This window comes from Nannobrachium achirus, assembly GCF_963921795.1.
Source record: "Nannobrachium achirus genome assembly, chromosome: 16".
Lineage (NCBI taxonomy): Eukaryota > Metazoa > Chordata > Actinopteri > Myctophiformes > Myctophidae > Nannobrachium > Nannobrachium achirus.
This window is the reverse complement of record NC_137823.1, coordinates 52,363,120-52,387,541: the sequence shown is the minus strand read 5'-3', so window position 1 is coordinate 52,387,541 and position 24,422 is coordinate 52,363,120. Positions and strand designations below refer to the sequence as shown.

The 24,422-nt window shown below is 39.8% G+C and overlaps 1 protein-coding gene across 1 annotated transcript; it reads left to right on the top strand.

Annotated features, from left to right (window-relative positions):
- The first annotated feature begins 4,592 nt into the window (after window positions 1-4,592).
- Window positions 4,593-24,353, top strand: LOC308301365 (AN1-type zinc finger protein 3 homolog). The gene is made up of 6 exons (XM_080745329.1): window positions 4,593-4,988; window positions 11,262-11,302; window positions 13,235-13,438; window positions 14,312-14,377; window positions 14,633-14,827; window positions 20,398-24,353. The coding sequence occupies exons 1-6, from the start codon at window positions 4,921-4,923 to the stop codon at window positions 20,550-20,552; spliced, it is 729 nt and encodes a 242-aa protein (XP_080601455.1). The 5' UTR covers window positions 4,593-4,920; the 3' UTR covers window positions 20,553-24,353.
- Window positions 24,354-24,422: the final 69 nt, after the last annotated feature.

The window sequence follows — 24,422 nt, the reverse complement described above, 5'->3', positions numbered from 1 at the left end:
TCCCTATTCTGGGGTGAACATTTGGCGAAAATAGCAGATCTACAAGCTCGCACTGCGTCGCAACGCATTCTTATATATATTTTTTTTATATTATATATTGAAGATACACCAACAGCAAACTGGTAAGAAGCAACACTTTGTTGCGTAACCTAGTTACGTAGCCACCGACCTGCCTATTATGTCTGCAAAAGACGGATTACAGTTTGAAAATGGCCTCGATAAGCAAGCAGCACTATTCATAAAACAGTACAATCTACACAGGACATACCATGCTACAGTCAGTCAACTCTAATAGAAAGTCTTTAAGTCAGACCCATGCTCAACCTCATACTGAGCTTGTAGATTGTCTATTTTTGGCGAAGATATTTAGTGTAGGGGGGAAAAAGGAGGGCCCTAGTATAGACCCTTGGGGGACTCCGGTCAGCTAAGGATATAGGGTTTCAGTGGTTAAATTAACACTCAGGATTTTACTGTGTAGGGCTCCAGTCCCGCTAGAATTCAAACCGAATGAAGGGAATACATTGTTTGGTTGATTCAACCCTACAAAGACAAATAGCAGTAACTACTTTTGTGAGTTTTTAAATGTCCATTCTTTGATTAGTGTTTAGATTTCATAATAGGACAAATTGTACCCGTAACTGATACAAACCACTTCTGTACCAACCATACTTCTGGTAGGACAGGAGATGAATTTATTGTCATTTTTCTAAGTCACTATTCACACAGTTAATGCCCCTTGGCTTTGTGGGGAAGAATTTGTTTGTACATCTTTTTTTTTTTTGAAGACGTTACACTAGCTGCCAGTGCTACGGCACTGACATTTTCACTTCTCAACTTACTCTAAGTACAAAAGAGGAATTTATGTTGCTTGTACAAAGATGAGGTACACACAGCAATATGGGCATACCACCAAAGATTGGACCACAGAACAAAATATTTGATCAAGCTGTTTGACTTGTGTATCCCATGATATTCTTTATGCAAACACGCTGATGTTATTTACTTTATATGCACCTAAAACTATTCAGTATTCACCGACTCTTTCCTGACCAAAAATCCAATCTGTGGTCCTTAAATGGTATGCTTGTCTTTTTGATACTTTCAATTCTTGCCTCAAGCAAAACTAAAAACAATTACATTTAAAATATTTAGTTATTGTCTTAATTTAGTATTACTAAAGACTTGACAATTAATTAGCTCATAGAAGTTTGGTATGGTTGATGAGGATAAGTGTTTAATTTCAGTTGTGGAGAACGGACCAAATTATTTATGCACTTGAGTTTAAGGAAAAATTGATGGATTATTAGACTGATACGCAGCTGTTACTGGCACTTTATTTTATTCAAATTGTCGCTGTCTGGTAGAAACCGTGTATGGCCCAAAACGTTAATGTTCAGGAAAGGGGGGAATTATTTATTCACAAGCTCTTGTTAATACTTTTAATTGCTAAGCTATTTTTAGGCAAACATTTTCATTAAGTTACAGATCTTTTTCCTACATTTTCAAAAGTAGAGAAAATAGATGGCTTAATCTCACATCTGCTCTTCTCTCTTAATTGGGTATTAATTTATAAAAATAATGTAAATATGGTGGTGCAAGGTTTCTGCCCGACGGTGACGATATACTGAAACAATGATAATAGTTTTGGTCCTCTTGCACTGAAGAACAACGCAGGAGTGCTGGATTTTGGAACTGCTTTCTTTTAGTATGTTGCCACACTAATTTAAAAACTGAAATACTCTTTGATGATGATCTATCTATCAAATCTACATAAATTGTCCACTGAGTCTGTGTAGTATTTGGGATAGGATCATGGTAATTTACAGTGTCCTTATTCCAGTGTATTCACCTGTGTTTTACTTTATGGCTAAATATTTTATGCACACAATACTGTTGTATTGTTACTTCATTAAAAGATACTGAATTTACAAGGGTGCAATGTAAGTAAAAACCCTGTTATGTTTGTATACTTCGCTCTTATATTGTTTTTATACCCTTAGATTAAATGTTAGGGTGATTTTTATTTAAGCATTTATTGTGTGCTTGCTATATTTTTCATAGGTTAATTTGTAGGTTAATACACTGGGATAAAACCATTGTAAAGTCTTATCATTTTTGTTTAGATCTTTGTTTTAAGCTCTTAGGAATGTAGTTCCTATGTTTTTCCTGTTATTTTCTTTTGACATTTTCTCTGTTCTGATGTTGCACTATGTGAGTTGTTGAAAGCTATCTATCTCTATCCTACTCAACAAAACAGTTCATTAGTTTGCAAGTCCTTGTTTGGGTCCTTTCCTATTTGAATCAGAAAGCTGAATTTGAGATTTGAAAATGAGTTGTAGAAAACAGACTCATCTCTCTTTTTTTCTTTTTTTTTTTCACCCGAAAGGATTTACTTAATATATTTATCTGGGTAGTTTTGACCATTAACGTGGGTTTATGATTTTTGTTTTTCTTGTTTGACTGCCTCCTGCCTATTCTGTAGCCTATTCATAACAACATAAAGCAACTGTTGTCATTGGTTATTCATGTTCATCATTGGGTGGCCTAATAATCAGTGCATCACAAGACATTTGAACACGGTCGCAGACAACAGATATTTCAAAAAGACAATGTGTTATTTAATGGCTCCTGACTTTGATGTGAAGTGGAATTTGGGTACCAGTGTGAAAACATTTGACAACCCCTGGTGTTTACCTGTTTTATTCACTGCCATTTAACATACAGCCGAGAAAACTTGAGTGCTGATAGAGATTGTTGTTACCCTTCTGTCCTCTTGTTATCTTTGAGAATGTCTAGTAAGCAGTAAGCACTAAACATTGGTGATGTATCTGCTTCTAAATACATTGTAGCCTACTTTTAGAGCAGTGATACAAACAGCAAGGTTTTTGGGCGATGCCAGTGAATTGCCTCTACATTTTTGCTGTGATTTCATAGGGATTCCCTGTTTACTGCAAATCAAATGTTTAAATATACATTTTATGCTGGGTCACATTTGTATCGTTAGTTCCTTGGTCCAGAAAAGGTATCTTGTTATATAGTAAATGGCCTTATTGCAACGCATTAGTCAACAACTTTGTTTTGTATGAAGGAGATTTTTGGAGCGGTGAAAGCGCTCCCAATAGACAGGTATGTCCGTGGGTGGGTGGCTGGCTGGCTGGCCGTGTCCGTAGCCTGGCAATACCTTGAGTGGCCACACACAACACACTAGTTAAAGGAGGGGTGCTGTTTTGTGCAGGCCAGGCACACTCACCACTCACAGGCACAGTTTACAGTTTACAGTTTAGGCATTTAGCAACACACACAGGGTATAGCTGCTCAGATTCACCGCTCCACTTCGAACCGAGGTTTGATTTTTATTAATACATATAAATACTATTGTGACTGTACTTTATAGGTTAATATCATGGCCTACTGGAGTCAGACCAAATCTGCCCAGTGGGCTATAACATGGGCTTTAGAATCAACAAGAAGCGTTTCAGCAGTGACAGTGTAGTACAGTAGATTAAAACTATATAGATATTGTATATTTCTGTAGGCTACAGCTTAGTAAACATTTGCTTTAACGACTTGATCTCTACTTTATGGTACCTGTTGGGAGCTTTTAAACCAGCTTTTTTACGGAAAATGATTTTATTTTATTTCTTTCAGCTATTTATTTCCCCAAAAATAGGGACACCGGGGTATGGTACTACTGGTCATCATTATTGACATTTACCTACGACCACCCATAGGGCGATGTGAATGGGGTGGTCGTGTCCTATACAGGGAAGCCAATTGTATTTTTTCCCCCTTTGAAGGGAAGATTCGACACTATTGATTCTCTCCCACGTTTATCTAACGTCGTTACACATTGTTACTTTCTTTCTCGGTGTTTTAACAATGGGATGGCAGTTTGGGGTCTACGTGGTGGAAAAGTAACTATGTAGGTAGGCTCTACATTTACTTATTTGAAAACTTGAAATGGGATAGTGAGTAGTAGAGTACTTTTACTATTGGTACATAATTTTGATGATTTGCACTTTTACTCAAGTAGCCTACATTTTGAGTTCCGGAATTTTACTAAACAGTATTTCCACATTGCAGTAATATCTAATATTGCTACTTGTACTTATTTAGTAAAACACACGAAGTTTCTAATTCAGTATTTCTATTGTGCAAAGGGATCCATCTGGGTTTTGTAACATTTATAGGTATAATTTATTATTATATAAAGCTTGAAAAATAGTTTTCGTACCTAGCTTTTTATTATAGGGAGATGGGGGGGGGGGGTGAATGGAAACTTGATATCCATTTGTGGCTAGATGATCAAATGTATTAGCTGTGTCATGATGGGCCTAACTAATATTTTTATGAAATGGGAATTCCATTGCAAGAAAGCAACATGATCTCTTCACAGTAATATCTAATATTGCTACTTGTATTTATTAAGTAAAACATTTGAGTATAGGCTACTTTTTTTTCCACCACTGGGGGTTTGCTATGCTTGCACAGTGCTTACAGATCCCCCTCCCCTCCTCCTTTATATGTACTGCTCGTAAAACGTCGAAGCGTCGTCCACAGTCCAGCTGATCGCATTGAGTCCCGTGAGAGACGAGAGAGGACGGCTGAACGAACGAAAGAACGATCAATCCGGTTTATTTATTTTTTAAACCCCTCTTTTTTTAGAAGACCGATCGTGATTTGGAGTCCTTCGACGACGACGCGAGTCGTCTCCTCGGTTCTTCTTGTCGTGGCTTTTGCTTTATTTTCGGGGGGACTTTTGAGACCGAGAGGATCTTTTATCACTTGTTATCTTGTTGGTTTCAAACTATACGGCTCTAGTGTTGAGACGGGGAAGGAGCTCCATACACACACACACACACACACATACATACAGGCCCCGGACACATCCTCCAGCCTCGCGTTGTGGTTTTTCCAGTCATGGGAGATACGAGTGAACGCAGCGAGGCATCCAGCCTGCCGCCCCGATGTCCCTGTGGATTCTGGGGGTAAGAAAGAAGAACCAACATTCCGGAGCTTTTATTGTCGGTTGAATATGTTTTCAAACGGGGCACCCTCCCCATGACCGTTTAAGCCCAGTTTGAAAGGATATAGGCGAAAAATCGCTGATCTACAAGAACACAACTCGTCACATCGTGACTAGTTGTGGGCTTGTAGATCGGCGATTTCCCCCCTTTTTAGGGGCTGTTTGAATTTATCATTTGCGTTACATTTTCTTTTTGGTGTTTTCGTCAGGATGGTTGGGATCATTATTAATTTTAGCCGCTTTAGCAGCAGCAGCAGCACACCCAATACCCAGAGTGACTGCACCTTTCAACTAAAACAGAAACATAATCGTCTAAACAAGTGTTATTGTTTTAATTGTGGTGGTGGGAAACGGTCATAAAAACGTGTTAAACTATTTGAAATAATACATTCTCACTGGCGTTTTTAGTAGCCTTTTAACCAAAGCCCCCATTGTTGTTGTTCTGTTGTGCAGGGGAGGCCGAGAGAGACTGTGAGTGGGGGTTGGGAAGTTAATACCTTTTTTGTGCTGGCTTTAGAAATAGCATTTACTGTATTTTACACTGTAACAAACCACTGCTAGTCCGTCTGGTGTGGATATGAAACGTCTAAAATGTTGACGTTTGTGTGTTTACGAGCTTATTTGCTTGTCAGGAAGGTGATGTATCCAAAGATTGGAGATGATTTATTGTCGCCAGGTTCCTTTTAAATTCAACCAACCAACCAACCCCCTCCCCCGGTTTTTACTTGTTGTCGACCGAAAAACAACCACGGATGTGGCACATAATGTACATATGTTGTTAAAACAAAGTGTTATATTCAGAAATCTCAGTGTTCCGGGCCTCATTTGAGACGTTTTGTGTCGATATTATGCATTGTTTCTCGTCGAGAAGTGGTCGATGTCTATTACATACCGGATGTAATCCACTTGTCAGCCCTGGTGACAGCAAACATTTGGCTGTACTGTACTGTTAAATGTGATGGGGGTCCGAGGTACTTGAGGGAGTTCCAGGGGGTCCCCAGCTAAATGATAGTTAGGAACCAAATGGGCCCCTTATGGGTCTGTTAAATTAAAATTGATTTAAAAGGGGGGGGGGGGGTCTCAGAGATAGAAATGGCATTAAATGGGGGTCCTTAGCCTAATGCATGTCATACTAAAATGGTTGGGAATCACAGGTAGAGCCTCAAAAATATTTTCTTATGGGGGTCCCTGGCATATCTTTTCAAGTGAGGGCCGCGGGCTAATTTGGGGGTCCTTGACTTGAATAAATTGATGATAATCCCCCCCAACATTCGACGCATTAATCGATCCGCATTATGATGACATGACGGATCGATCAATTTATTTAGTCTCCTAAAGAAAAACACACATCCCTTTTAAGTTGTTCTGTGCGGGTAGGAAAGGATCTGTCACACAACTGTCACTGTCAGGTGACGCTAATGGCAGCATGTTTATGGTCTCAGAGTAACACCTGTGTCCACCATATTCTACCCCCACAAGCATAGAATACAAATAGCATTCGACCTCATTCAACAGTAGTATTTTTGTTTTCTATTTGAATGTTTCCTTTGATATGTGTTCGTACACTGACAAACCTATTTTCAAACACATGGGGCGTAAGGGGAAATTTGAGTTTGAGTTGTTATCTGCCAGCAGCTGGTGACTGGTTTACAGTATGCATATCTTCTTAGCAACCATTTTAGCATGAATACTAGATATTATTGGATATGTCATTTTACTCGACCATTATGTTTCTTTAATTTTTAATCCTAGGCCTTTTTTAGGCCTAATGCTAGATTAGCATATTGCCAGATGCTAGGAAAGGATAATTCAGGGGAATCAATTCTATTTGATAATGTGTCACTGTGGTCTCCCCAGTAGGTAAATTCACCATTCTTGTCAGCGTTGAACAGATGACTCCCAGCTGTAAACACACAGTCGGTGTGGCGCAATCGTCTACTACTCTATAGATTATACCAGGATTATGTTTGGCTAATAGGTTGGCCATGTTTGAGTAATGTCTTCAGTGCTCTAAGTACATTCCCACATACACATGTAAGGACATTATCCAAAGTCCTTGCATTGAGCTTTAGGCCTACCATGACATGATATCATTTAAATGGTGGAGTGTTGACTGCTGAATTAAGCTATCACCACCAGGGCAGGAAATGTTAACAATGCAAACCCCACATTGGACAATGAATTAGTCTTATTAAGCAGAGAAAACGTATAAATGTCGCCATTTGAATCGGTTGAATCCATTAACCACTTGTTTAACCCCCTATTTTGGTCATGTCGTCATGAGGTCGTTAGCTTGTTATTTGTTTGTCTATTTTCAAAAATCTTTAAACAAGGCGTAACCACTTAAACCCCATTATATTGTACTGACCGGCCTCCCACTGTAGTATACTTGGTCCCCTCCTTTTTTCCATGCGCACAAAAACTAAATATTTTTGCCCAAAATAGCCGATCTAAAAGCATCAGCTTGGTTGACCTACAGTATATTCGGGCCTTAATGTCCACCTATTGTGACATGGCCAGAATAGGGATGCTAGGGTTAAAGTGCTTTAAGTCATTTGTTCTCAACATCAGGTCCGTGGACCACCAAAGAAAATGTATCAGTTTGTAACTCGGGAGGGATTGTGCAAATTTGTACACTTTTCAAAGTTAAATTAACACGGAGGATTATATATATATATGTGAGTGTATAATTGGGACCCAAAAGGGAGCACATAGGGGTCTGCGGTCTGATGCCTATCAAACTGGGGGTCCTTGAATTTGAAAATGTTGAGAATCAGTGGTTTAAGTGGTTAAACATGTAAAATATGTGCTGGACCTACACTAGTGTCCCGGTGTATTTGGTTAGACATAGTCCTATAGATACAATGGTATGAAAGGCCTATATGGAGCTGCTGTCTCAGAGCCATTGACAGGGCTCATGGCTGACAGAAACAGCCGGCCTGACGTATTGTGTTGCTGTTAAAGTGCGTGTGGATGAGAGGTCCAGAAGGTGGACATTGGGAATGGACTTAACTCTGGAAAATCGAAGCAATGCTCCTTTTCAAAATGTTATTCAGATATTTTAGACTAAAGGAAATACATGAAGTTTCTCATTCAGTATTTCTTTTGTGCAAAGGGATCCATCATCTGGGTTTTGTAACATTTAATAGGTATAATATATTTTTATATAATGCTTGAAAAATAGTTTTTGTACCCTTTTTATTATAGGGAGATGGCCAGATGGGGGGTGAATGGAAACTTTATATCCATTTGTGGCGTGATCAAATGTATTAGCTGTGTCATGGGCCTAACTGATATTTTTTTATGAAATGGGAATTCCAATGCAAAGCAAGCAACATGATCTCTTCACAGACATACAGGTAGCAGCAGCAGTATGATTGACTCATTTTGGAAGAACTGTCGCCACTTAAATGCCTACTAAGCAAACTATGGAGTAACCTGCAGTACCTGATTTCCATATGTTATTACTGTATAGTCATCAGTCATCTCAGTGTCAGTCCTTTGTAAAGCAGGACGCTGGAGCATGCATAGTTATGTTAGGAGCTCTTTTCTTACTCGTCTTTTCTAAGATCAGTAAAAATACAAATCTTTCTTTAATACAAAGATATGGCAAATGTGTTGTTTAGTTCTTATCACCTCTGCTATTTGATTACATTACAATCACTTGTTGTTGTTTGCCACCAAGATGTCTGCAATCGGAGACAACAGTATCAATGAATGAATAACCTTTGTGACATGGATTTTATATATATTTTTTCCTTAGTAAGTATAAGATACGGTTCAAGTGGTCAAACTATTCCCTCCTAGCACATCGTCATGCAGTTACAAGCTTAACAGTTTCTTATCCAAATTGGATAATGATATCCAGTTCCAGGAATTTATCTGAGTGGCAGTGGCATAGAGATATCAACGTCACATTGTGTAGCAGTACAGTGCATACACTTTACACATGGAACAAGCACAGCAGGCCCTCAAGTGAAGTATCAAGCAACTCTGTTGTCCAGACTGGCAGCCCAAATTCGATTTTTGGCCTATCCAGAATTCAATCGGTTTTAAGTTCAAGTCTGAACAAAAAGAAAAACAAATGGAAAGTGTTAAAAAACGAGAACTGAATTTTGAATTGAGATAGGTTGATAATGTCTGAATACATAAATCCCATCTGATAACTTATTTGAGAAACGAATGGGATTTGTTGACTGAACAAAGCCTAAATGGACAGTACACTACCAGACCACTGTGCCTCTGGCATACAAACATAACGTGGTTTCATGACATCCGCAGCTTTGATTCTGAACCTTGTAAAGGTGTGTTATTGAAATTGCATTTACTATATAGTGGTCCATGTGGACAGAGGAACACGCTACTAAAAAAGGGATGCATGTTCAAATCCCAGCTGGGAAATTGAAGAAGTGCATGATGAAGAAGGTGACTTAGCCACAATATTACTGCTGTAATTCCTTTGACTGATGCACTTAACCAACCGTACTAATCCAGCAGCTCATTGGCCAGCAGAGTGTACATACACAGTTAAGCATTTGACAGTGAGTTGAGATAAAGAACACTGCCATATTTACCAGTTAAACATTCCTCACACAGTGATAATGTAGTTCATAAGTAACCCATGTCACCCGCAATGCCACTCGCTTTCTTCTTCTTCTTCTTTCAATTCTCTGATGGGAGATTCCTTCATCCATCATCCCACTTTTTTCCCCCCGTAGCCATAACGACCATCACACCAACCCAACCACTGAACCGCTATGGCAGTAATGGCACCAGAAATGGGTTGAGACAAAACACCACAAGAGTTAAATAGGGCTGGGCAATATGACTTCAAAATACAATATTACAATTAATAAATGCCAGCATTGTTTAATACAGAGTTAATGGTTAATCAGACTGATTGATTTAGTTGATTGTTAAAAAATATATACAGTTTAAAACATGTCAATTTGTTGATATAAAAAAATCTAGATAGAAAAGAACTGGTTCTCCGTTATTCTATTAACATAATATTAGCAAGATCACGTCAGATCTTCGTTCTCATATCGGTTTCAATTTATCTTTTGGTTAATTGCCCAGCCCTTTCTGATGTAGCTATCCTGTGTGTTGTTAAATTACTCTTGAACAATGGCAACATAACAACCCTGCGTTGGAGTCAAGTAGCGGCATCATTATTTCTGACATTTCTGAAAACAAAAGGGTAGATCGGGAAAAATGCCATCCTGTCCACATAACTAATTTGTATATCGTTATCTGGGTCAGGATTAGCAACAGGATGAGCAGAGCTCCCTAGACATTCCTTCTTCAGGGAAGTGGTGAGAGACCCCAGGACGCAGTCCACCTAGGAGATGTAGCCTACTTCTACTGTGTCCCTGTCAGCACTGGGAGATGTAGTTTTAATGCCATCACAGTGAGCACTGAAAAAGCGACTTTTTCAAAATGGAGGGCATGCACATAGACATAGAAAGGTAGACGCCTCCTTCGGCTCTGGGGCATATGCAGCGAGGGACAAAGGGAATCCGTGTGCATCGCTTCCACGCTGCGTCACACATACGGAAGTTGCTAGGCCAACCAGAGGCAGGTGGGGGTCTTTACGTACACGGCCTGTAAGAACAGCTGAGCCGCGCAATTCGGAATTCGGAACTGGCTCTGTTGAATTGAATTGCAGTCCTTGGATAAGTCCCGGAAAAGACACGTTGTGATTGGCCAGTAGTCACTTGATTGCCAACAGTCCCTTAGTTTATCCAAGACTACAATTGTTGCACGTCGCTCCAATGAACTGCAGAGGCGAATGAAGCATCCAGCTTTTTATATCTGTGGGTATACGCGTGACATCATCGTACCCGGAAGTTATGCGGGAACGCCTACTGAGTGGCAAAAAAGTCAGTGGGAGTCATGAGGAGTTACCCAACGAGCGCTTCCAAACTCGTGCTTCAAGCTGCTTTATGTTTTGCCACTGAGTCTAGATGAGTGGCATATGGTGCATTCCCTCTATTAGGATATTCTAGGTGTGTCATATGTGAACATTCTGTGTACATTCAGCAAAGAATAGATCTATACGTTTACATCAGTTATTTTTGACTAAATGATTTGGAAAAAGGAGGGGGCCAATTATCCATCGCTGGGGGACCCTTAAAACCGAGTCTTGGAGCAAGTAACTTGACAATTAATTAAGCAACTGTCCCATGTTTGCCTTTCCATGTTTCTAACATTTTTCTTTTCTGTCTTTCTTCAGCTCAAGCAAAACCATGAACCTCTGCTCCAAATGTTATAATGGTAAGTTGTAACTCATTCTTGATGACATTTCCTAAACCACGGGACAGAACCAGCCTTTGCTGAAGGCAAACTGACTGTACCAGCGAGTTAAGTGGAATGCTAAGAATGCAAACAAGCTATAGAGTGACAAATGCACAAACTATTCACTTTAAATAGTCTGCTGGATAAACATTGCCAACAGAATATCTCCTCGGTGACAGGAAATCAAGAGTCATGGAGACCTACATTTCCTCCCTGAAAGTAAGGGACACAATTCAGTATAGCGTCTGTGCTTCATGCTACAGTAACTTCAGTGTCATTGAAGTCAACAGGTGACTTTTTTTAAGTTTATGCTTGTCGCAACAATTGTTGAACGGCACGTCGCATTGTCTCACGAGACGGTAAATATGAAAAAGTTACTCAATGTATTGTACATCTCTGCGGTCTTCCCAACCAGAATATGCAACACTTTATGCTCCTTACCCTCTGTAAATTTCCTCCACTTTCCACTTTCATCATGCGACGTGTAGTCGCACAAAACATCATAAATCTGTGGACTTTCTGTGTATTTCTAATAAATATATAACAAACTCTGTGCCTTCTAAACTATGTATTCAGTTTGGGAGGGTTCAGTTGTGTTTGTTCTTGAACCCTGGCAGTCATGGTGTCCAGAGACCATGGCAGACCATGAAGACCCCACAGACTCTCTCCTGTGAGTCTGCCATCACAGACAGGCTCAAGTGCTCAGAATAGATTCAATGCACATGAGTGCCGAGGCCCAGCAGAAATGGGTTAGACTACACTTGTGTGTGGAGGAGAGGCTAAAGCTGAAAATGAGGCTGTCCAGTGCATGGTTCCATCGAGCCCTCCAGCTTTGGAAGAAGTGTGTACCACACCAGTTTTGAAGTGGAGCTGCTTAATAAGAATCCTAAACATTATTGAATTCACCGGCTTGGATAAGTTTGCACATACACAGAATTTCACTTGTAAAATTGAATAGCAGTCCAAGTGGTGCAGGCATATCCACATTCCACAAATAGGCTATTTTGACAGGTGCTGGATCAAACGGGCAACACCGTAGAAAGGAGAAGATCCACACATAATGTTAATGGTCCCAAATATATTTCATTAAAACAGTGTTTCGGGCTCTGCGGCCTTCGTCGGGTGTATCAAGTACACCTGACATCTCTGAGCACACCTAAATACATTCTAAATAAGTGGTTCTCAAACCTTTTAGGCTTCAGTATCCCTTTTCCTGATTGCTGAATCCAAGTACCCCCTTGAATGAACAACAACATTTTGACTAGAAAATACTGACATTAAAAGTCCAGTTTGTATGTCAATATGTTGAAAATAAAAGCGAGTCGCCTGTTTTCTATTCAGTAACAGTAAAATTCCTACTTAATTTGGTTTCGTTTTACGGAGCAGCACTTTCACATACATTTGTCAATGTTATATCTTTACCATTTTCTTTCAAGTACCCTCTGTAGTACCTCTGCATACCCCTGGTGGTACATGTGTCCCCATTTGAGAAAAACTGTTCTAAATCATCTGTAAGTTGGCTTTGGCAATAAATGATTGAATAGGTCATACTGCTCATTCATTTGTATTGGGAATAAAACAGCTTGCTTAGTGTTAGATAGGGAATGGAACCTTCAACCATGGGAGTACTTGTGCCATATTCTACACACATTACACCACACTGTCACTAAACATGGCAGTGTCAATCCTAGCCATTGAGTAACCCTGGGAAAATATACCTATCTTTTCTGGGTTTGAAAAAAAAAATGTTTGAAAAAAAAAAAAAACTGAATGCAGCTTTAACATGAATGTACATTCCATCACACAACAATCCTTGTTAGCTGTTGATGGCAAGTGACGCGACACTACTGCGTTTCAATAAGGCTTAACACATTCTTGTTTCTTACTGGGATGTGCTTCTCTTGACCCCAGACATTGAGAAGAAGCAGCCAGAGGAGGAGTGCAGCTCCAAGGCCATCCAAAGCACCGCTAGTAGCCAGTCCCCTGTCTTCAGCAGCGACATGAACAGCAGTAGCGCTAACCAATCCCTGTCATCTTCATCGTCCTCCTCATCCGCCAGCTCGGAGGCGCCGTCGACTGAGAACCCCTCACCCTCGTTTCCCAGCACAAGGGAAGGTAAGATGGTGCTATCACTTTTTCTTCAGTTTTCAACATGCAACCTGGGGACCCACAGGTGTCCTTGAGGGGGTTTCATTGGGTCCCCGAGCTAAATGATTGATAGTATGGAACCAAATGGACCCTATAGGTCTCTAACTCTGAGAGAGCTGCAGAGTAAAATAGGGCATTCACAAATAGTGATTCTTAGTATTCAAATTATTCGACCTCAAAGTATTCCAATAGTCGAATATTCGACAGGATATATATATATATATATATATATATATATATATATATATATATATATAATTTTTTTTTTCTTTTTTTTTCTCCATCCAATAAAAACTAGCAATTTTCGGTCTAGCAGTGACAGTTGCATTAGCTGGCTCTTCCTCCATCATGACATTGAGTTTGCCGGCTGTCCGCTGTTTTTCCCACTGGTAATTTGTTCCAGGAGACGAAACGTGATGCATCAGTATAGAGCATTAAAAAATTGATCTACCAGGGGCATTGACAACTCATTCTTATGACTTCCTATCTAGCCACGCTTTTATAAAAAAAAAAATATATATATATATTCGACTTCGGTGATCAATGTCGAATAGTGACTTTGATATTCGAATATTCTAATGTTAGGTGAATGCCCTAGAGTAAAATGAAGACGGAGATTGTCCTCAGTTTCTAGAGAGAGACTTGTGAGTTCTACTAATGGTACTATGCTAGGAGACTTCTTTGTAATGTTGCAATCACTGTTAATGTGGAGAGATAATGGAAGTAATGAAAAGAAAGCTGTCTGTTTAATTTTCAAAATGATGTACTGTAACTGAATGACTGTTTGAATATAAGTTGACTCTATAAATTGTATGACCTTTCAAATGTCATTTCCCACAGGCGTATCATGTACAGAAACAGCCCAAGGAACGCTCTGCACACCCACAAAACGCCCCCGTGACTCAGGTAATGCGCTCTTTAAAGCTCCACACATTTGTGTGGGTTTGGGTTAGATTTACAGCCAATAGACTGCCTATTGCCGATGTTCTGTCTGAGATTTTTCAACATTTTAAATAATTATAACTTTGATAGGTAAACACAAACTTTGTTTTATTTAAGCACATTTCTTTTTCTTTACCCAAAATAAATATCTGTCAAGCCATAGACCACACAGTTCAGAATTTCATCTTCTTTGACGTCTTTGCTCTCAATTTCTTTCAGCCTCGGGGCCAGAGAGCGAGCCATCGCCGGAGAAGCGGCCGCGGACGGAAGAGGAAGAAGATGATGAGGTGGCGGGGAGACAGGAAGAGGAGGTCCCTGGAGGTTCGGGGCCCAAACAGAAAAATCGCAGACGCTGCTACCGCTGCCAAACCAAACTAGAGCTGGTGCAGCAAGAGCTGGGCTCCTGTCGCTGTGGTCAGTACTTACTTAATCTCTCTCAGAGATGAAGATCAAAATCACGTAATTCTTTAGTCCAGGGGTTCCCAAACTTTTTTGTCTCAGGGCAACCCATGGATATTTTTTTTAATCCGAGGCACCCCTACATTATAATTTTCACTCCCAGCACCTTATATTTATAGCATATCATCATTGTCCGGTGTCGTGGTGTATTTATCATCTATAAAATGTACTGAACTAGTGAAAACAGCAGATCTACAAGCACACAACGCCTCGCACCTCGAGGCGTTGCGTGCTTGTAGATCGGCTGTTTTCACTAGTTTTGTGCGACAGTCTTGTATGATGAAGCAGGGCTTTGCTTTACCAAAAGACGTACACATTTGAAACTTGGAGATACGAGGTTTCTGTCCGACAGTGACGATATTTTAGTTATTATGTTGCGAGGAAAACATTGAGATAATAGCCATTTTGGTTAGAACTGACTGAAAATAACTTTGTACTTCAAGTTTAAAATTATACTAAATATTTTTTCAAGTGTCCAAATACATTCCAAATATTATCAAATGATCTCGCGGCACCCCTGGACTGCCGTCGCGGCACCCCAGGGTGCCCCGTCACCCACTTTGAAAACCCCTGCTTTAGTCACTGTTCCCATCAAAGCACTAGCCAGTTGAGTCTTTGCAAACTAAGCTCCTGCCATGTGTGCCACAATAACAAACTTGCTTTCATAATCTCTTGGATTGCTTTTAGTTTGATCTGAAATCATGGTCTACTGGTCCTCCTCAGCATTTATTTATACTGTATATAACCAGCATGATTGAATGTTAATTGCTTATTTGTCTTGTGCAGGCCACATATATGGAATCGTCGGCATTTGTTATGTTTCTACTCTTGTTTATTTATTGTTTTCCTTTTAATTTGGCAACTCTATAATCTTCAAATGCAACAGTCTGTAATTATGCCCCTAAAAGTTATACACAGGAAGCCATTTGTTTGGCATTTTGGTTCACAGAAATATATATATATATATATTTTTTAATAACCTTTAAAATATAATGTTTCCGATTTCTGTTTAGCAGGAAGCTAGATGGGCTTTGAAGAATTAGATTTAACGTAGGACCTTTTGTTCGTGACTGCAAAGGCGAAAGAGTAGTGGGGATAGGCGGAACATTTCATTTATCTTCTGTGGCTTTTCAGCACTTCTGATGTTAGCCGGAAGCATTTGAAGATTGTTTGAGCCAACATTATGTCTGGAGAAACCAGTGCCGTTCTGACATGCAGTGCAGTTTCAATCATAGATATATATAAAGGCTAGATAGCTCACGCCCGCTGTTGGCCAATGGGGACTGACGACGCTACAGGTCGGCCATCTTGGGACAGGACCGATCGCCCAGTTTAACATTCATTTCTATAGTGCATGAACTATTTAAATGACCAGAGCTTGCTCAATTTTCAACCTATTTTGAAACGGATTGGTTTGTTATAAACCTAAGAAACGTAGCTACGTTACTGTATACTTAGAATAATTATAACCATGGATTTCCATATGAAATAACATTAAGTATATAGGTAAAGTAAAGCAATTAGCTATACACACTGTATTTATATTGTAAATATAACATGTAATAGTTCCATTATTAGTAATATTTATATTATTTAATACATTATGTATTAAATGTATCAATGTATTTATTTAATATAAAAAACTGTCTCATTTGGCTTATATTTATTTCATATAAAATAGTCTCATGTTGCCATTCTGTAAAATATGAGATTAGAGATGGGGCTTCAAGGTTATTTTATTAAGGACATAACAAAACCAAATAAACCTCTTTTTTAACTAAAATAATACATTTTATTTCAGCACTGCAACTGCAAGTCATTTCCCAATCAGTAACATGACCAATCCTCCCCTCCCTCTGAAATCAGACCACTAACAGCTAGACGAGTACATACATAATATATACCAACTATAGTCATAACAGCAATAATCATGATATATAATAATCTTTTTTTTTTTGTGTTAAACCCCATGCTGCACAGGTAGCTTTTGGTGGCCCTTGATATTGAAGTAGGCTACATGCAGTACACCTGTTTGAAGGTTCAATGGACCAATATTGTATTGAACAGCTCAACAATGATCAATGAGGTTGGGGGTTAGACTGGAACTGTTGGGGGCTGTTGAGAGGGCGGTGGTGTGGCAGTGTAGAGAGACAGACAGGATTTACCATCATCAAGTATACCTGTAGCATTAACTGAATAGCAAAATCACAGTGTGTTCCTTTTCTCAGATGGCATTCAGTGCACTACTCATGGGCTCATACGTTCTTGCTTGGAGTCAACTTTAAATGTAAAGCCTAAAAAGGAGGTAAACCAGACTCAAATACATTCATTGGGGGAAAAATGACCCATTATTTAACATCTGCATTACTTACAAGAAGACTACACAATTATAGAATGTAGAAGAATGTTTTATTTGATCATTGTTTGCCTGTTATCTCTCCTATGGTACCAGATCAATACAGCATGGAATTGTGGATGAAATGTTTCCATACATACATACATATATACATATATATATATATATATATATATATATATATATATATATATATATATATACACAGTATAAACCACTGAGGAACATTGGCTCGAAGTCAAAATTAGGCTTCTGTATGTGCACACAGAGTTTGAGCGAATGGCCTTTAAAAAGGACTGTTTTGGGTAGTCATTTTAGCAATATGGTGCAGCCTCAGCTTAAAAAACAGGGACATAACTAACTTCATCAGTGTATGGTGGTGACTGTCAATGCCTGAGCAAAAACACATCCTCTGAACCTATCCTCCTATCCTATGGGCTGTTTTCATCTGGATTCTGCAGATGCCTGGCGAACGACCCACTCTGCTGCCTTCACCATGCCTTCAGAACAGATGGTATCACCAGACCTCCATTGCTTTTCAGGGTCAGCAGGTGGTAGCTCTTGTCCTTACAGGCAGATTCAGCATCGGTCACAAGGCTGGCCCGGCAGACATCACAGGACAGCTTCTTCAAAGAGCGTCGCACAACAAATCCTGAAATTAGCAGTAGACAGATTATTATAATATTATTAATATTATTATTACCCCAATAAATTTACCCCCATTGATTCCGGAAGGGGACCCAAATGCATTCGTCCCCATCCGGAATCAATGGAGGTAAATTTACTATAATCATTTTTTTGTGAAGAATGTGACAAACACAAAAAGAAATTATTGAACTCAAGTCTCCATGGTGTGAATAATCTATATAAAAAAAGTCGTTTTGGGGGTGAATTACTCCTTTAAGGATTTATGTAGGATGTATGTAGGCCTATGTACACTATGTATGTATGCATGTATGCATTAGCCTATGCAAACTTTGAGAATAAGACAACCACAATAAAAGAGTTAAAAAGTGTGTAAACAGGTGGTAGAAATATTTCTAAAAGCCAGGGTCAACAACACTCTTGCAATGTTATTATCTCACAGCCCTGTTGTTCCTGTGAAGCAGAACTTGTATTGTACATAATGATTATCCTAATTATAATATAATATTGTCATATTTGTGGCAGGTGATCCCACAGGTTCCATATGGATAGGCCTACTCCTTTCATTGGAGCAGCCATAGGCATTTGGCAGCAAAACAATCAGGCATCTTCACAACAGACTTAAGTTCACATACAGTAGCCTAGGCCTATTTCTGTAAACAAAAAGCCAGCAATTCCCTGTATCAATGTATCTAAATGTAAGATATTTTTAACAAACCAAACCGCTTGGAAATCATGTAATTCTGCCTCTCCCACCATTGTAACTTTGCTGTCAACTTTGTAATAAGATATAGGTCTAGCTCACACTCACAGCCTCTTTCTTGTCTCTTAGCCTGCAGCTAAAAAATACAACAATATCCACACAAAGAAATGTAATTTAGACAAAAGATTAGTTGTCATGAAATCGTTATTGGTCTCAGGAAAACCTGATAATATTTGAAAATCTCGATTGTTGTTGTCTTGATGAACTTGTGCAAGCAGCCATGTCACTTAACTATGCTGCATGCTCTTTTTTCGAAATGAAAAGCTTCAATTTCAACATGTCAACCAGCCTGAGCTCATAGCCACGCTAATAATGTTTGTAATAATCCAAACCGTTAGTAAATCGGTCAAGATTTCAGAGAGTAAAGAGTATTTAAGTGTGCAGATCACTCACCTTACAGGCACAATACAACGGCAGGACGCGGGGGATGGTCCTGTCCTAAGATGGCCGCCAGTGAACGACGCCGCCGACTCCGCCTTGCGCCATCTAGCCTTCTTATATATATCTATGGTTTCAATCACATCACGTGGTTATAGATGTGAAAGAGTGGGTGGAATTAATTATTTTTCATTCCCAACATTTGCATTTGAGTAGGAATAGAGAAAGAGAATAATATAGAGGAAAAGAATCAGTCAAATAACAGCAGATCTTGGAACAGCAGATATCAAACATCACATTGTATGCTAAAATGACCGTGCTAGTGTGCTGTTGTATAAGATCAATAAAACACTGGAGGTTGTGGTTATTGGCCCGGCTCTGCGGGGCGATGCCACTCTACCTCACATTGTGCCCATGTCGCAGCACAACCCTGCCAATAACCATGATGAAGCACTCCCTCTGGTGCTTTTATTGTTTTAATTAATACGAGTGAATGGTAATGCTACTTCTTGTGTCTTTGCTCACGGAGAGCACAGAAGCGACAGATAAAGATGGTGGAGCCAGACTAGGCCGGGGCATTGTTATAGGATCGATTCTGGTTCTTATCGATTTCCCATTTTGCTCAAATATTTAAATGACAAAATATCTCTTTTTAGCATTAACTGAAGTACTAGTAAAACTGTAACAGACCGTATTATTAGTACCTGAGATGGAGCAAATGCTGAAACCTTTGGTAAATTTACAGTATTTTCCTGACAAAACAATTGTTTTTCTCTAAACTAAATACATCACTAATTATCAACTTTGAATTGGTTTATTCCAACTCCAAAACAATGGATTGAAAAGTAGCACGTAACCACTTAGACGCTGTATAAAATACGTAATTGCCTGGGAGCCACCAGGGCTCTATACTAGGTCCGCTCCGTTTTCCTTCCTCACCAAATTCTCACAAAAAGCCTACGCTGACCGTGTCCCATCGTTGTCTTTTTAATGATTCATTATTTCTTCCAGTAAGACTCCCTAAATCGGGAGATAAGCGACCATCAGGTCGCATACACAAACTTTGGAAGGCAATGGTAGCCAATCAGGAGGGAATATGGGCAATGGGACAGATCCATGTTGATGACATGACTGTAGAGATACTGTGTACCGCTTTGCATGATTTTAGGGCAAAATCTGTAGGAGCAGTGTCCAAAAATGTGTTTTTCAAAAATCTGGCAGATGGCGCTAGATGGGACAGATGCATTTTGATGACATGACTGTAGAGATACGGTGTACAGGTTTGTGTGATTTTAGGGCAAAATCTGTAGGAGAAGTGTCCAACGGTTGCACCCCTATTCCATGTTCACCACATAACTCTCTCTCTCTCTCTCGGTCCTCCAGGCTATGTGTTCTGCATGCTCCACCGTCTCCCGGAGCAGCACGACTGCATGTTTGACCACCTGGGCCGCGGGCGTCAGGAGGCCGTGCTCAAGATGGTGAAGCTCGACCGCAAGGTGGGCCGCTCGTGCCAACGCATCGGCGAGGAGTGCTCCTGATCGGGCTTATGTCAGTGGTTCTCAAACCTTTTTAATTTCCAAGCATCCCTCCAGTTTGATATGCATTAGGCCACGGACCCCCATTTGATACCCGTTTTATCTCTGGGACCCCAGTCTACAGTATAAAACCCTTACTCTGACAGTGTACAAATGGAACCAGTCCATTTGTACACTTTTGGAATTACAGACCCACAATTTCTCACAGACCCCCTTTTTGAGGGGTCCCCGGACGCAGTTTGAGAACCACTGGGCAATTTCACCACCGCCGGCTGGCCAGCCAGCCATCCAATCAGAAAGACGAGGCACTTAAAATGAGGAAGGAACAGCAAAGAGGGGGGCAGAGTACTTGGGGTGGGTGAAGGGTGGGAGGGAGGAAGCATGATCGCAATAGCCTGCATTTTGACCCTATAATTCTGGTCACGGAAGCGTGACCCAGTCCTTGTTTTGAAGTCTTGATACCCTGCCCAGGAATGCTGTTTGGACCATAACTGTGGACAACACCACTCTCAGGGGGGGGGATGGGAGTTGGAACAAGGACCCTTGTGGCGACCAGTATGTGGAGCCACATTCACTATCACATACACACACATACGACACAGACACACAGCCTTAACACAGCCACTCGTCAAAGAGGACTCTGTGTGGCGAAGGATCGGCCCGATCTGTCGCGGAGCGAGGCCTCTGCAGCAATTTCCTCCTCTTTGCTCACTCTCCTTGTATCACTACAGAAAGGTTACCGGAAACAGACACTGAACCGTCAACTGTTTCACTCTAAGGTTAGCAGACATGTCCTTTTCTCTCTGTCCCCCCCGCCCCCTCCATAATTTCATGGATATTGTGGGGAATCCCATTACCAATCCTCAGGTTGTCATTCATTTAAGGGGGGGGGGTCTTCTCTGATAGCCCTGCCTTCTTTATTTTTCTTTCCTTTTTTCTATCAGATCCGTGCATGGTTAAGTTGTCGACTTACAGGAAAGTACTAAATTTGACTCGAGCTGTTCTCCTGTGACTATCAGATTCACAACTGTCTGACCCTTATTGTATCGCCCCGTTGTGGTCCCACCTCAACCCAGTGGTTTGGATTTTTGCACGGTCATGTGAGTGTGTATTCAGGTTGTGAGCGGTGCGCCATTTGTTAATGCGATAACGGCACACAGGAAAATTCAGTGTTTCTTTACAAAATGATACAAAATGGACCTGTAAGGTTACATTTGTAAGCTCTCAGAGTTACAAATGGATAAATGAACACTGAGTTTTACTGTGTAGTGGTATTAAGTCTTTTGATTTAGTATTGGCATGTTTAAGGTTGAGTAGATCTGTTTTTTTTTTTTTTGTTTTTTTTTTACATTTGAGAAGCCGTTTGCAGCTGGTCTCACCTGTGAGAACAAACCAGGAAAATCAGGACTTGTGGTGCTAAAAATAGCACAATAACTCCTCTGTTAAAGTTATTATTTGTCTGCGATCTGGCAAGAGCATCTCAAGACACATTTTGGTCCTCCTCCTCACCAAATGATGACATGATGTCATTTGGAACGCCCCCGTGGCAGACCTATTTCACATCCACCACCACCACCATCTGTTCAGGGTGGAATAGCTGCCGGTACCAATCTCATCATTCATTGAGTTGTATCCTGTAAAAATCCTCCGATTTATGCAAATAGACCCATAAGGGTCCTTTGGATAAAATAACACAGGATTTTACTGTGCATGGGTTTCTCCTCCTTACTTAAAGGGAGGTTTAGGCCTCGTTTTCATTACACTAATGAGATTTTCACAGGAGTACAAGAGAATAATCCAAACTGCTAAATATTCATGTTTGGAAGAAAAAGAGATTATCTGAAATTTTGCAGATATCTCATTCTACGACCCTCTCTGGGAAAAAGAGAACGTTTTGCAGAAAGTGTATTGAAGAAAAGTTTCGTTATTTAGTGAGTAAGTAAGAGGCGGATATTTTACTTTTCGGGAAGGAAACTCATGTACATTGGTCAGGATATAAATTATTAGTGAAGATTCACTGCTGTCCCAAGAAGCTAGAAACAAGAAAGGAAAATGTTTGTCCCAACCTCAAATTTTTGTTAATATTGAGGCATGACATAACATACGGTAAAGAGGTTTTTAATCTGTTTTGTTTACCAGGTAATCATTCTTTTTGGAGGTATTTTTCTGTTCTTAAAAAAAAAGCTGGCTATATATATATTGGGCAACTTTGATGACCTCACAGATTCACAGTTGTGTTTCTGGTTTCTAGCTTTACTGGGAGAATGTCACCATTGGCATAATTATGTTTGAACTGTCACAAATAACTCAACTGTCCACCGGGGGGGCTGAAGAGGATCTGCTGCATAGCACAAAAGCTCTGATGGTTCTGTAGGTAGAGTTGAAGTGATCTTCATAACTTCATCTTAATCTTTTTGTTTTACCAACACATTATTTTTGGCTAAGATGCAGCTGTCTCTCCACCTTCTCTTCTACCCTGTCCACTGAGACAAGAGTTCAAATATTAGTGAGACACTGTTGGCTGAATTGAGTGCTGTTCTCATTTCTCAAATGTTCAGAAATGGCAGAAAATGTTATGAGCTCAGTAGATCGGCTATTTTTCCCTAATGCATCATATGACAAAGTATATAGGGTTCAGTTGGTTAAAGGGGTATGCCATAATCCATATTTATTTGACTTTGTTGTTCAGGAAAAGTTGGTGATTTCCTTAGATACAAAATATTGGCTGTTTTAGCTGCATTGTACATTTCAGAGTTATTGAAGAAATATTGAAGGGTTGTAAGTTTAACGTTAAAGGTACTGTTTTTGTTTTCCTCCTCTCAGCCCTCACAGGTCAGACAATGTAATGATAGTGGCTTTCATCTTTTGAGATAGATTTCAGAGAGTGTTCAAAAGTCAAAAGGGGAGGCGATTCGTTTTTTTGGGGATGGGAGAATGACTGTTTTTGCAATAACGTAACAACCTAAAAAGTGGATTTTGTTGTCGCGCCATTGAATCACTTATACAGTTCCAACTATGCTAAATATCATGCACAGTATGACATTACCTCCAGCTAACAGCTGAAATGTTAAATGGTAAAAATGAAAGTGTGGCTTGTAAATTAATCTCATGCTCACTTTGGCAGGTAACCATCCTTTGTTCAGAGTCTTATTCTTTTCTTTTCTTTTTTGGGGGGGGGTCCGGGAAAGTGTGTTAACCAGAGTGTAACAAGATCCAAGTACGAAGTGTACAAATGTAATGGGTAGTAGGCTTTTTATTGTGTTGCTAACGTATGTATCTGCTTTGCAGGCTGAAAGTACTGAAGGTAGCAGGGAGTTGACCCTAAATTGTGTACTGTAGACAAAAAGGCTATTTTCCTGCTCCGTGCACACATCAGGCTTGATTTATAGTTATAGCAGATCTACAGGCTGTGTTTTGAGCATGTAGATCTGCTATTTTTGGTATAAATGACCTCCCCCCTCTCTCTTACTCCCACCACTTTCTGCTCCAACAAGAGCAGTGAGGGACAAAGGGAGTTTAGTTTCAAGTGTGGCGATATTTCTGTCTGGTTCTTATTTTTGAAAGGTTTGGAGAAAAAACTACCCCTGTTCCTCTTTTTGAGTGCTAATAAGAAGTGTAAGAAATGGAACATCTTTTCTATACGTTACAAATTGTTTAAGATTTTATTTAACCTCATATTGGTTTGAGTTACTTACACCTTAGCATAGCTGCATTATTTAGTTAAGTGTATTAAAAAAAGAAACATACTTCTGTCCTATTTTCTCCTTTTTAATTTTATCCTGTTCCATTTTCTGCTGAGGACAAATAAACTGGATTAAAGGATGTGATGTGTGTCTGACTATTTTATTTTCGGTTATTTCATTATGTTTGGAA